General features: G+C 40.0%; 1 protein-coding gene across 1 annotated transcript in view; it reads right to left on the bottom strand.

Moving 5' to 3' along the window:
* Window positions 1-12,360, bottom strand: part of LOC131255002 (calmodulin-binding protein 60 A-like) — a 32,701-nt gene extending 20,341 nt beyond the window's left edge. The window contains exons 1-4 of the mRNA XM_058255703.1: window positions 12,301-12,360; window positions 11,667-12,160; window positions 9,578-9,732; window positions 9,000-9,203 (exon numbers count right to left, since the gene is read on the bottom strand). Coding sequence (XP_058111686.1) covers window positions 9,000-9,203; window positions 9,578-9,732; window positions 11,667-12,144 — 837 coding nt within the window. The 5' untranslated portion in view covers window positions 12,145-12,160; window positions 12,301-12,360. The remainder of the gene's footprint in view (window positions 1-8,999; window positions 9,204-9,577; window positions 9,733-11,666; window positions 12,161-12,300) is intronic.
* Window positions 12,361-12,803: the final 443 nt, after the last annotated feature.

Here is a 12,803-nt window from a genome sequence, read left to right as displayed (position 1 = left end):
CTAAAGTCCACTGTAATGTTTATTTTCAATCTAACCTGTTAATTGGGTCACATTGACGTGGATGAAGGGAAAACACCCATGTCAGCTTGATCTAAAACTTTTCTAGCCCTCAATAAATTTTTAATGGTGAACGTTTAATTATTATTGTTTCTTACGGTGCAATCCACCCGAGCTTTGGATATGCCTCATTTTTGGGCTCATGCCCTAAAATTATTTGGCAAAATGGATGAATGGTGTAGATATAACACATTCATCACGGGTGAGGCCCAAAAAACTTTGACACGTGTGCTGCACTTTACATTCGAGTCCCTCCTAATTCAAACCTTAAAAAATTGTACACGAGACATATATTAACTTGAAATTTGACAATTAAATTATGGACTGCAATTGCTAACTCACAATGCCAAAATCAAATTATTTGAATAGTTTTAATTGTTAATTTGTGAACTTTTATTTTTTAAAATAGGGCCTTTTGATTTTTTTTTTTAATTTTTTATGATTCACTATCCAATAAATGTCCACCAATTTATAAGTGGGATAATGACAATAAATGGCATGAATTTGAGGCTGATTTGGAGAATAAATTGGTCCTCCAAGTCAGCCCCAAATTGGCAACGCCATCTACCTGAATTTAATTTAATTTTTTTAAAGAACTATTGGGAGAAATGATATCAAGATGTTAAGTATATAAATTACATATTTAAAAAATTAAATATATGAATTTTGTAGTCAAATTCAAGTTACCTGGTTAAAAAATTAATCAGACAGTCCGATACAACTTCTCACCAAAGAGTGGACCGTTACACCACCATAAACATGTTCCAATTTATAAATGAATGTATATTTGGAATGCTTAGAATATTCTGGATTTAATCCATATTTTTTCATATTGTTTTGGCAAAAAAAAAAATTTGCGCCGTTACGGACCGTTACGCCCCCGTATCCGTATCGGTTTCGGAGGGCACCGTTACGCCAACCGATACTGATATGGGACACCTTGTATATCACGTAAAAACTTAGGATCAATCTCAAAACCCAGTTGCTAGTGAGAAGAGTCTTCGGAGTGCACGTGAAAGGGATCGTCCTACGTGATTCCTTTGTGGCCAACTGGCCCACTGGAATCCAAACAAGAGCCTCCTAGCGTTCAATATGACCGACGACTTCCGCCTGCTCCACCACATCTTCACGTACAATGTGTACCCCAAGTGGAGCAATCGCAGCGAATGCAGGCACCTGATGGTAGACTTTCTGTACCATGTTGGGTAGGGAGAGAAGCTGTGCGTGCCTACGTATGTACTACGATAGATAATTCTGACCGCACGCTCTACTAGGACGACCATTTCACTCCCATTCGGCCAACTCATATGCAAGCTTGTACGTGAATTCGGCTACAGACTTGGCGCAGAAGTTCCTGTACTGATCCATTTCATCAACGACACTACTCTCAACAATATGGAGAATGGGCCATGACAGCGTCAAGCCCGACTCGACGAGAGTGAGGATGAGACAGAGAGCGAAGAAGAGGAGAGTGATGAAGAAGGAGATGAGATAAGGGAAGAAGGAGAGCAGGAAGAAGAAGAGGAGGCCCAGGACACTGATGAGGGCTCTCCTCCTACTACGCAGGTGTGTGACAATGATCGGGCTGCCATGGAAGCCCGCTTGGCTCAACTCGAGGAGGGCCAAGTCGCCCTGAGACAGGAGATCCAGGAGATTCGGGCCGAAGTGAAGCAGAAGCTTGAAGAGAACGAGGCCTTCATGAAATGAAAATTCAAGAAGGTGTCTCGCACCCTGAGGGCTATCCTTTGCTATGTGCAGGACAAGGATGCACCTCCACCGTCGCCAGATTCGGACGACTAGCCATACATGTAGTCATCTTTTAGTTTGCTTTGTTGCCTGTTTGCTTGTTTCCATGTATAGCCCTGATAGGCTTAGTAAGGTGGTAGAGCAGTTTGTAGGTTTTAATGTAAGGAACCTTGCTTAGATTAGCTCACATGCATCTTCTGTCATGATTTATGTAATGCTGTATCTCATGTACTGTGACAATTTTGTTAAATGAAATGCATGGAGTTTCTTTGAGCTGAAAGGTGAATGCTGTGTAGTTGAGTTTGTGAGTATGCTGAATCTGACCTGGGTTGCACCCTATGTTGTATATAGGGAATGCTACCTAAGGCCACACGGAGTACGACATGTCTCACACTTGGCGATTCGATTGATAGGGCACCTCCCCTAAGCGATAGCCAAACGGACCCCATTTTGGGCCCGACTCACGATACTATGCCGGATTTTCAGCCGGCCACTGGCCCCACTAATGGGCCGACACTTGTTGCACCACCAGTTCCTGAGCAGAACAGTCTACTTCGGCGCCGTACGTGCCTCAGTCGACTCCCCTTACTGATAGGTTGGAGCAGATGATGCTCTTGACGCAGCAGCAACAACAGCAACAACAGTTTTTGACCACCATCGCAGGAGTCTTTGCCCAGAGCATGGGTGTGGTTCCACCTGTACCTCTTGTGCAGCCTGCGGGCAATATGAGCGCTAGTGGCCTATTTGAGTAATTCTGGCGCTTTCGACCTCCTACTTTTGCGGGTACTCACAGACCCGAGGAGGCCGAGTATTGGCTCGACCACATTTCTAAGATGCTGAAGCCGCTGCACTGCACTGAGGCAGAGCAGGTGGAGTTGGTCACCCACATGTTTGAGGAGGCCAACCTCCAGTGGGATAGCATTCTTCGGACCATTGCTGTCAGTTACGTAGGACGTGGGAGGCCTTCGAGACACGCTTCCACGAGAAGTATTTCCCCCTCACGTACCGCCATGAGAAAGAGGAAGAGTTTCTTTGCCTCCGATAGGAAGGGATGACTGTGTCAGAATATGAGAACAAATTCACGGAGCTAGCCAGATACGCTCCTTTGATTCTAGTAGATGAGCCAATGAAAATGCGGCGTTTTTCAGATGGTCTGCGGCCTGAAATTCGCGCTAAGATGTGTTGCGCTAGCATTTCCAACTATGTTGAGCTAGTCAATATATCTCTATAAGCAAAACAAGATGGAGACAGATTCTCAGACACGTATACCAATGGGTCCGAGGCCTCAGCCCGAATTGCAGCACCGGCCAGTCCTAGGTAAGAGGCCACCTGTAGACTCGCCTCCCAGGCTCGTGGCTCTGCCGACCGAGCAAAGGAACAAAACATTGGTGTATATATTGCGACAAAGGGGGACACACTGACCCCTTCTGTTTTACCAAGATGAAAGACAATGGTATCACACCACCTCAGAAGATTGACCGTCAGCCACCACGTGGTATAACGACTCCACCTCTACGATCTGCACCACTAGCGCAACCATTTTACCGATCGCCTATACCTCAGAATAGGCCACCTCAACGACCTATGGCAGCGCAGCCAAATTATCCTCAACAAGCCCATGTGCATGCACTTGTAGCTGAAACACCTGAGTTAGCAACTGCAGCACCTTTGACTTTTGAGGTCACTGCCCATGGTCAAGGTACACCTGTATTCCTATTAGTAGCATTGGGTCAATTATTTTGATAGTGTCATGCTCTATAGTCAAGCGTTTGGGGTTAAACACTACCCTTATGGGTGTGTTGAGAGTCCTTATTACAACAGGGACCTTCTCCAACACTACCAAACCTTGTAAGGATTGCCCGATAGACTTAGGAAACAGAACGATGCACATTGACCTGATAGTCTAACTGCTCATAGGCGCGACGGGAGCTTGGTGGGCTAATAGCCCACTGGCCCAGGATCGAAGGAAATTGATCCAGGTTATACTTAAGGTTAGGTCACTAAGCAGGAGCTGGATCTTCCTTAGAAGGTCAATAATGAAGTCGTCGAAGGAAAGCAATTAGGATCCAAGTATTAAACCAATTCATGTGAAAGAATAGGCCTAACAATGGATTACTATAAAAATTATAAAAATAATATGGTATCTAGAGGTGACAAATATGTTATAAATAATAGAAAGGTTGAAACGGAAAAATTTCTACAACTTCGAGTTACCAATAGACTGGTCATATCTTTTCATATTAAAGTTTAGTATGTGGTGTCTTTTTAGGAATTATTTGTAATCATACTAGGAATTATCCTATGATTAAATTTGATTACGTAAAGATATATATATTTTTAATTATTTTTGTACAATTAAATTAGGACCCTCGAGTAGGATTTGAGTTTCATAGTTTGATACTCCGTAAGCTCATGTTAGAGGCGGACTACAGTAAAGTATTATAAGTTTCTTATTCCCTTGTAAAGTCAAGGTTCATACCGCATCAAGGAGATGTCCCTCTTCTTTCCTTTCCTGCGGCCTTATGTTGCTAACACCCCAAACTTCTGAAATATTTTAGAACTCTTGACTCTTCCTTCTCTCTTGAAGTTAATGAAACCAAAGTGCATACAAATATAATTTTAAGAGATTGAGAACCCTTCTAATATAATCTTTGACTATGAGCACCATGGAAGAACTTATTATCCACTAAGTTAAACATAGGTTAAACAAGAACTCTCATTGAACAAGACCCAAAGGACAACCTTATAAACATGAGGCTTGAACCTCTTAATGAATTATAATACTCCTTAAATACTTGGGATGATCAGATTTCAGAATTTCAGAACCATATCCCTACGGGGCATTCGCGGCTTAAACTCGATTCTCAATCCTGCGTGATTACTAAAGGACTCACTGCTTTGACTGAGCAGAAGACCAGGATCCATCAGGATTAGGAAGAGATACAACGTTGTCTGCCCTGGTCAGGTGGACAATTGACATATCGGATTTGAGCCTACCACAACTGTCTTTCCGTATTAGCCCAATCATAAAGAGTAGATTATATAACCCTTAAGTAAACTTTATCATCAAACATTTAGCATGATAATGATGATTTGGACAATTGTTTTCAAACCTCAAAAGTAGAAACTCTTTAAGGGGGGTAGACCAGTATGAGCTAGGCTAGTGTAGTTATTATATGCCCTAACACGTATATAAACCTGAAACCAATAGAGTTAAGCAAATGAAATAATAAAACCTTATTACCCTTAGGCAATTTCGGGGACGAAATTTTTCTTTAAGGGGGGTAGATTGTAATGTCCCGAAAAAATCCGTACAAAGACCCGAGTACCACCTCAAGCAAAGATCATTAAGGATAGAACCCTTTAGAAATTAGACGAAAATTATTAAGTGCTAAACTAGATTACCTGTGAAATTAGCACTAATCACTTTAAATACGATCTGTAAGACCCAAAACAAGTAGAACCGTTAACGCTATATCATGTAAAAACTTAGGATCAATCTCAGAACCCAGTTGCTCTCGGGAGCGCGTTGAAATTTCGTATCGAACCTAGACCGCGCGTCGAAAGTCCGATGACTGCGAAACTATACGATTATGACTGCCTTGTTGGACTTGACCACCATCTCAGAAATCAAGTCCTAAAGGTATCTAGAAATGCACAACTTGATCCCGAAGCGAAGTGTGTGAGAAACACAAATATCGTTAGAAAATGAACTGAAACTTAAGTGAATTGAGCCATTCGCTTGTAGGTCAAATCTGAGGTTTCAGACTGTCAGATTCTGACCCAATCACACCCTCGGATCAGGGAAAATTTTCAACACATGTCGGTGTACTCGTGGCCCTGATCGAGTATCGGTGATCGTTGAACTGAAATAGGTCCCTCGCGGCCGATCCACTGATCCGATTGGGCCGAGATCTTAGCCTGACCTAGATCCAATGTCAGGAAGCTTAAGTCCGACCGCATGTAGAAAAGGGGCCTCCAGATGTACTTCGTTGGACCGAAACGGCCATCATTTGGCTATAACCTAAGTATACCATGGCCTTGGGGCTATTCCCATCAATTCTGGGCCTATATAAGTGCCTTAAACCCTCTCTCTCCCTTCACATACGAATTTGCAACCCTAAGAGAGAAGAGAGCAAAGAGAGAAGGAAAGAGAGAGAAAGTGAGAGAGAAAGTGGGAGAGAGTTCCTGGGATTCGATCCCATTGCTCCACGTGCTTAACCACCCTATCTATATCGCTATTCCGGCGATTCCGACTCCGTTCTTAAGTAAGAAATCCTAACCCTAATCTGTTTTAGGGATTTAAGTAGAGTAAATGGTGAAATAGCTAACCTATTTCATGCTATAGGTTGTCGTTGTGCCGTAGGTGAGGACTTAGTGTTTAAACTGAGTTCGTTATGAGTCTACCGGTGAAAGGTGCGGACTATAAATGTTTAGGTTATGGTTTTCAAGGCTTTCAATGTCAGTAATGGTTTATAACTGACTTGATTGTTGTCACATGTGCTTAGATACGATGTTTTCCATATATTACATATAGATATAAACTATGTTGAGTATAATGCGTTCTATGTGTTTGTTGAAATGTCTGAATGACTATGGAAATATGATTTGTGCTTGTCATGCTTGTAAATTGAGAATATATGATCGTTGTATGAGTGACAGCTCCTTTGTGAAAGGATTTGCCCTAATGTCTGTTGGAACTAGTATATTACACGTATGTGTAATATGTAGTATAAGTGTTTGACAAAATGCCTGCATGAGTAATTGGTTGATGCTTTGTAATTACGAGGGTTGTTGAGATAGCATTCTCAACTACCTTAGCTATATGTGTACTTTTCTTCATGCAGCTTTAATTTCAAGTGTATGTTTGTGTAGCAAATGTATATGTAGAATATCATGTTATATGTGTTAAATAATATGCTCAAATGATATGTACGTTGAAATTGGTTGTTAAATGTCGTATGACCAGCATGTATGCTTATTTCTAGCATTTGACTGTGATCGGGACTACGACGTAGTCATCTAATCGATAATAATTCCTGTTTGAGTGGCCGAGCTAGTCTCACCACATTTGTTGCGTTTGGGGAATCCGAGTCGTACAATGATTGTCGACAGTGGTTAGCGCTCCATGTTGATTAATTCAGCATACGCTCGTACCAATGGAACTTGTCAAGTAACCCGATTTGCCCACTGTGTGTTTACCATGTATGAACATTACTGCTTGAACCTAAGGTACCCCTTACCAATGTAAAGACTCGTCTTAACCATCGTACTACGATCCGCTAAGACTCATGAGCCAGGCATGGTGGTATGAGACACCGTGGTCGAACTGTCGGCCTACACTGAGGCGATGAGCCTCCCCGTAGTGACCAGTAAGCAACCCAAACTCGTGAGCCGAATACAATGGTATGAGACACTGTATTCGAGTTGTCGGCCTGCACTGGCGCAGCCTGACTGTGGTCTCCAGTCGGGTTAGTGACGAGCCTTCGAAAATAGACTGCCAGTTGGTAGGGCGTTGGTGGAGTGACCTTGAGTATGAATTAATAAGCCTACCTCGTCGCAGCCTGGCTGTGGTCCCCAGTCGGGTTGGTGACAAGCCTTCAAAAATATACTGTCAGTTGGTAGGGCGTTGGTGGTAGTGACATGAACTTGCCTAACGTATGTGATTAACTAGGATTGATGACCCTAGATGGATCATTGTTTGGGCAAATGATACAAGGGAGGTACCTTAGCTTCCTAAACTTGTTGTATGAATAAGTCTAATTAAGAACTTGGCTAATCATGTACATGCACCGCATTTGCATGTGCCTTTGGCGTTGGAGTTGAGCACAGAGAGAGGGGTGCATGCCGCAATCGTGAGATGATGTTGCAGAGGGAGTGTAGGCAAGGGCATGCATCATTAACTCATATCATCCTTGCATTAACCAGAGTACCTAGGAATGCTTGTTGTATTGCTTTATCATTACTGCTTGATTGAATTGATAACATGTTAACCTTTGTCTTATAACTCCACTGAGTTGATCACTCACTCCCACGTTCTGGGACGGTGTTTTAAAACACCAACCAGACCCTGTTTTAGTTTCAGATGACGGCGATGCTTATAGGGCGGAGCCTGACTTTTATGATGACGACGAAGAGTTCTCCTACATGCAACTCTTTGGCGGGTCTATGTAGACCTAGAGTTGCGCATCGGGGCTACAGGGATATGGATAGATGATGTTACACTTTATCATTTTTTTTTGTATATTTTAGAATTATACATGTAACTATTTGACCTGGTGACAAGTTCATACTCTGGGGACTTACAACTACTTATATGCTTTACATATCTATCACAGTCTTCCACCTGCGTAATCTGTCTCTGGAGTATGATATGCTGATTTGGTATAATCCCACTCATGCTTAATGCACTAATACGGACAACATTTAATCATCTTTATCTATGTTGCATAAGTGATGTGTTGGAACTCGGGAGTTGGGCTCCTGTTTGACCCCTGATCGATTTTCAGGGCGTTACATTTACCCTGATCCAAAACTTTGGTGGGCCATGACGAAAGAGAGAGGCAAATGAAGGAAGGAATCTATTTCCTTTTGCCATAGCCCACCAGAGCTTTTGATCAAGGTAAAAGTTGGGCCATTAGGGATATATATTAGAAAACCTCAATACAGAACCACGCATATTCAGGTGTAATTTAGGCCAGCGTCCAAACTCTTAGCCCCCTATAAACTTAGGAGGTGGAATTGTGCTTAGTGTGATTTGGTACTAGGAAAGCTATTCTTTGGATTTTTGAAAAAAAAAATAAAATAAAACATGTGCAGAGAGGTAGTCTTTAAAACTGAATGTTGGTAAGGAATCTATTTCTCTAAAATTTTCGAGCTAGCCTTTATGAAAATAAAGAAAGAAAAAAGATGAAAAATACCTCTTTTGCTTGAATGATCCCAACAAAAGCCATTGTTAATTATTTTTAGGGATCCAAGCACAAGAAATGGAAATACTTGCTGATTTCGTACTTTCTTGGTTTTCAATGGATCTCTATATGTTCTTGAATGTAAAATATTCTGGTAAGGTTGAGCCATATGATCCCACGTCTATACCCATATTCTCCCATGTAACTTGAAGATTCTAGTTATCATAAGTAATCACTTGAGTATGGAAAAGAAACTTCATGAAAGAAAAAGATAGAAGAATGTTGTACCTCTTGGATTTCTGAAAATTCGTTGATGGGAATGAGTTGCCCTTTTAGGAGGAACCCTATCACTGTTCCCACAATGTTGAAGACAACTCCCTTTCCCGGTTCATCCTTGGAGTAGTAGACACACATTTCGCTACCAGGATTACATTCTTCTGCATGGTTCTTTATAACTTCCCACCTCTTGTCATTCATTCCAAGGCGTAAGACCTGCACATGTTTTCCTAAACAATGAGGTTTCCTTTTCCCATGCATGTGCCTATATGGAACATCTAATCCATACATCAGCAAGCCACATTGTGGAGATGTCCATGACCAATAATCAGGCGGACCACTGACCAACTCATCAGGTGGGCCATAGCATATGTAACTAACGGGTGGCTAAAAAGTTTTGGTTTAGTAATCCATTTAATTTTGTACACAGCTGCCCACTAAATAAGTGGACCAACTTGGTGGGTATCACCTGATGAATGGATCAGAACTTTGACACAGACACAATTATGTAGATGCACATGTGTATATCTGTGCGTGTATATTCATAATCGGATGGTGTAAGTTACAACGAAGGTGACATGAGGTCATACTTTTTGAAACCTTGGAGTATCTGTATGTAGCATTATCAGAAAGTCCTTTACAGTATAGACTTTCTCACTCTTTAGACGATTGTTAAGCTCTTTACCAATTTTCTCCAAGCGCCATACTTTATCATCCAATGACGGGGGATGCTTCTTCATGTATGCTGCAAAGAGAAACCAGGGGTTTGGTTTTATACCTTCCAACTGTTAGATGACTTCTACTAGAGGATACTGGGTTTACAAGTTATGCACATTACAAAGAAGAATTTATGAAGAACAACCCCATAGTAGATACAAGATTGACCATTTTGATAAGGAGGAATTATATGATACACTTGACATGAGGATACCCATGAATACTCATGGTTTTAGTTTATGAAAGTGAGGTCCATCTCTTGGGTGGCTCCCAACCCTTGGATACAGATTGCAGTCCTGTGGCGGGATCTGGATTCGTTTGGGCATTCGTTCTTCATTGGGGATAGATCATAGAGTGACTTCTTCAATTCCAAGAAGATGACATCAGCAATCTTGTCCTTCGCTACATTGTTCTGAAGTATATGATATGAGCCATTCATTTTTTATTCTGTTCTAGAAATTCAAGATATACACATTGGGTTGGTCCTTATTCAGGTTAAAGAGAATAATTACAAGAATCATGTTTATGTTTGTCTTTCTAAAACACCATGAAGAACCGTTTTAGAGGCACAATCTTTGGTATCTAGTTTCTTGACCTCATACATTTGAATCCGTTTTTCCTGAATTGATTTGGACTGTATTTTTTTTTTTTTTTTTTAAGATGATGAGCTTTTCTTAAATTGATTTGTAATTTGAAGAGCATGTTCTAAGCAACATGAGTTTCAAATTCAGCTAGGTCAGGGTTTTGTATGATTGGATCCACTAGATTCAATTTTCTGTATCACCGTCCGTCAAAATTGCATCATGGGCTAATTTGGGCATATGTAATAATTTTAAGGGGTGGTTTTTTTCTATTATGATTACAATTATGTGAGGTGATGAATGGATGAAATGGATGCAATCAATAACTAATGGATTATTTTAATTTTTCTAGGTTTGAGAAATTAAAGGGTTGTAAAGATTTGGGTGTTTAAACAGTTTCTTTGTTTAAATACATCCTTGTAATTTTCTATTTTCATGGAAGATGACATAATTAGCATCCAAGGTGGACTGGTCAGCTAAATCATTAATGTATTATATGCTGTTGGCAGTGTTCGAAGTATCGGTATCGCTAAAAGTTTCGCTAGCCAGGGATACGGAAACAATATCGATATCGCCGATAATATCGCTAATAATCGAAATCAAAATTTTTTTTAAAAAAAAATTGCATATGTAGAAATAGACATATTTGCATATGTAAAAAAAAAAAAAAAAAATTTGCCAAAAGAATGCATACATAACAAGTTTCCATTTAATGGGGCCTTAAAAGCATGTGCTATTGTAAGCAGTCCAACCATCCCATCCAGTTATTTAACCATCCAACCTTCTATCAATATTGCAAAATATCAACAACACATGATATTTCACCGAGAAATCATTAACAATTGGAAAAGAAACGAAAGATTGTGGTCTCAATATCACACATGTTGCGATATCAATAATATCGAGATATTATCAATGACAAATTGAACACTACATAAAACCATGTGCCCATGGAAAAAAAAAAATTGAAATAAAAATTTACTATTGAAATATCATCGATAAACTTATGATACAAGCATTACCTAGAATTTACAGTCGAAAATATTGGCGATATTGATGCATTGGCAATACAAGCGATACCTAGAATTTACATAGTTGAAAATATTGGTGATTACATTAGTGATATTGATACATTAGCGATACTTAGTGATACATTGCTAATACTTGGAATTTCTGATATTGCCAGCATTATCGGTATCGCTACCAGTGTTATCGGTATCGCTGAGTTGGAGATAAAGATAATATCAGAGATATTTCGATAATATCGGAGATAATATCAGAGATATCTCTCTATTTCTTTCATAAATTTCCAGTGGTGTGCTCCCCACCTTTCTATAAAAGAAAACAGTGATAAAGATTAACACAAATAAAATATACTCACATTTTCCACGACGCTCCTTGACTGCGAAAGGTTCAGTGATTGCTTCTTTCACTCTCATTTCATTAAAATAACCATCTGGAACTCTTGCAGCTAACCTGAATTTACGTTTCTTTGTCCTGCTTGAATTATCTGTAATTTTCAGCTTGCTTGCTACACCAATTCCCTCATTCAGAGTCAGAAACACATCCCCAGTAAGAAGTGTCTGATTGTCTTTTCCTTCTCTTACAATATTATCTCTAAAATGCTCAAATGTCCAGTTGTTGTCTTCATCGCCTTTAAAATTTCCTTCAAGAATTACTATTTCCACCTTCATCGAGGATTCGGGACCTGAGCTAACAACTTGCCCAGTCATAGCATCAACTAAAGCTATAGTTAAGGCAGAAGGGTCCTTTCCTACAATTTCTGTCAAAGTGAAGATTGGAAGAGAGATGTCATTACTAAACTTGAGTTGTAACGTTCTTGAGGCCGACTCACGCATCTGCCTCCCATGAAGCCTGCAAGAAAGAAAGGAAAAAAAAAAAAAAACAGTTATTGACCATAACTATTATCTCATACTTTTTAAAGCATGAACAAGGGTTCTTTCCATTGGCTTCTTACAGAATATTAATTTTCACCAACAAGCATTAGTCCTTACCCTTTCTTGGAAGCATGATACTTTCGTAGAAACCGTCCGAATTTCTTTTTTAATTCCTTCTTTACTTCCTTTTTTACCCGAAAAAAAAAAATTTAAAAATAAAATCAATGATCTATGAATTTGAGGTTGTTTGCTATTTACTTCCTTTTTTGCCTTTTTTTTGCCTTTACTCTATATAGACTATTGTTCACTACTAGTACAGACTCAAAGTAAAGAAAGATGCTTTTGCATGAAACCATAAGGAACAAGCACGTACATGGGAAAGCATCAACTTTCCATGCAATAAAACCAACATCTAGTTTATAGCAAGATTTTCGACTTCTGCAACTAGCCATGTACTGAAAATGATACAAATTCAATGGTGAAGCCAGAGTATCAGATAAATTAATTTTATGAACAGTTGTAAATAAATAATTCCCCTACTGACCGAAGAGAAGAATGCTGTCTGGTATTTAATGTTCTTGTTGCATTGGTATTTGGGATGACTTGTCACATACTTCTTA

Source organism: Magnolia sinica, chromosome 9, assembly GCF_029962835.1.
Source record: "Magnolia sinica isolate HGM2019 chromosome 9, MsV1, whole genome shotgun sequence".
NCBI lineage: Eukaryota > Viridiplantae > Streptophyta > Magnoliopsida > Magnoliales > Magnoliaceae > Magnolia > Magnolia sinica.
This window is presented reverse-complemented; position numbering and strand designations above follow the sequence as displayed.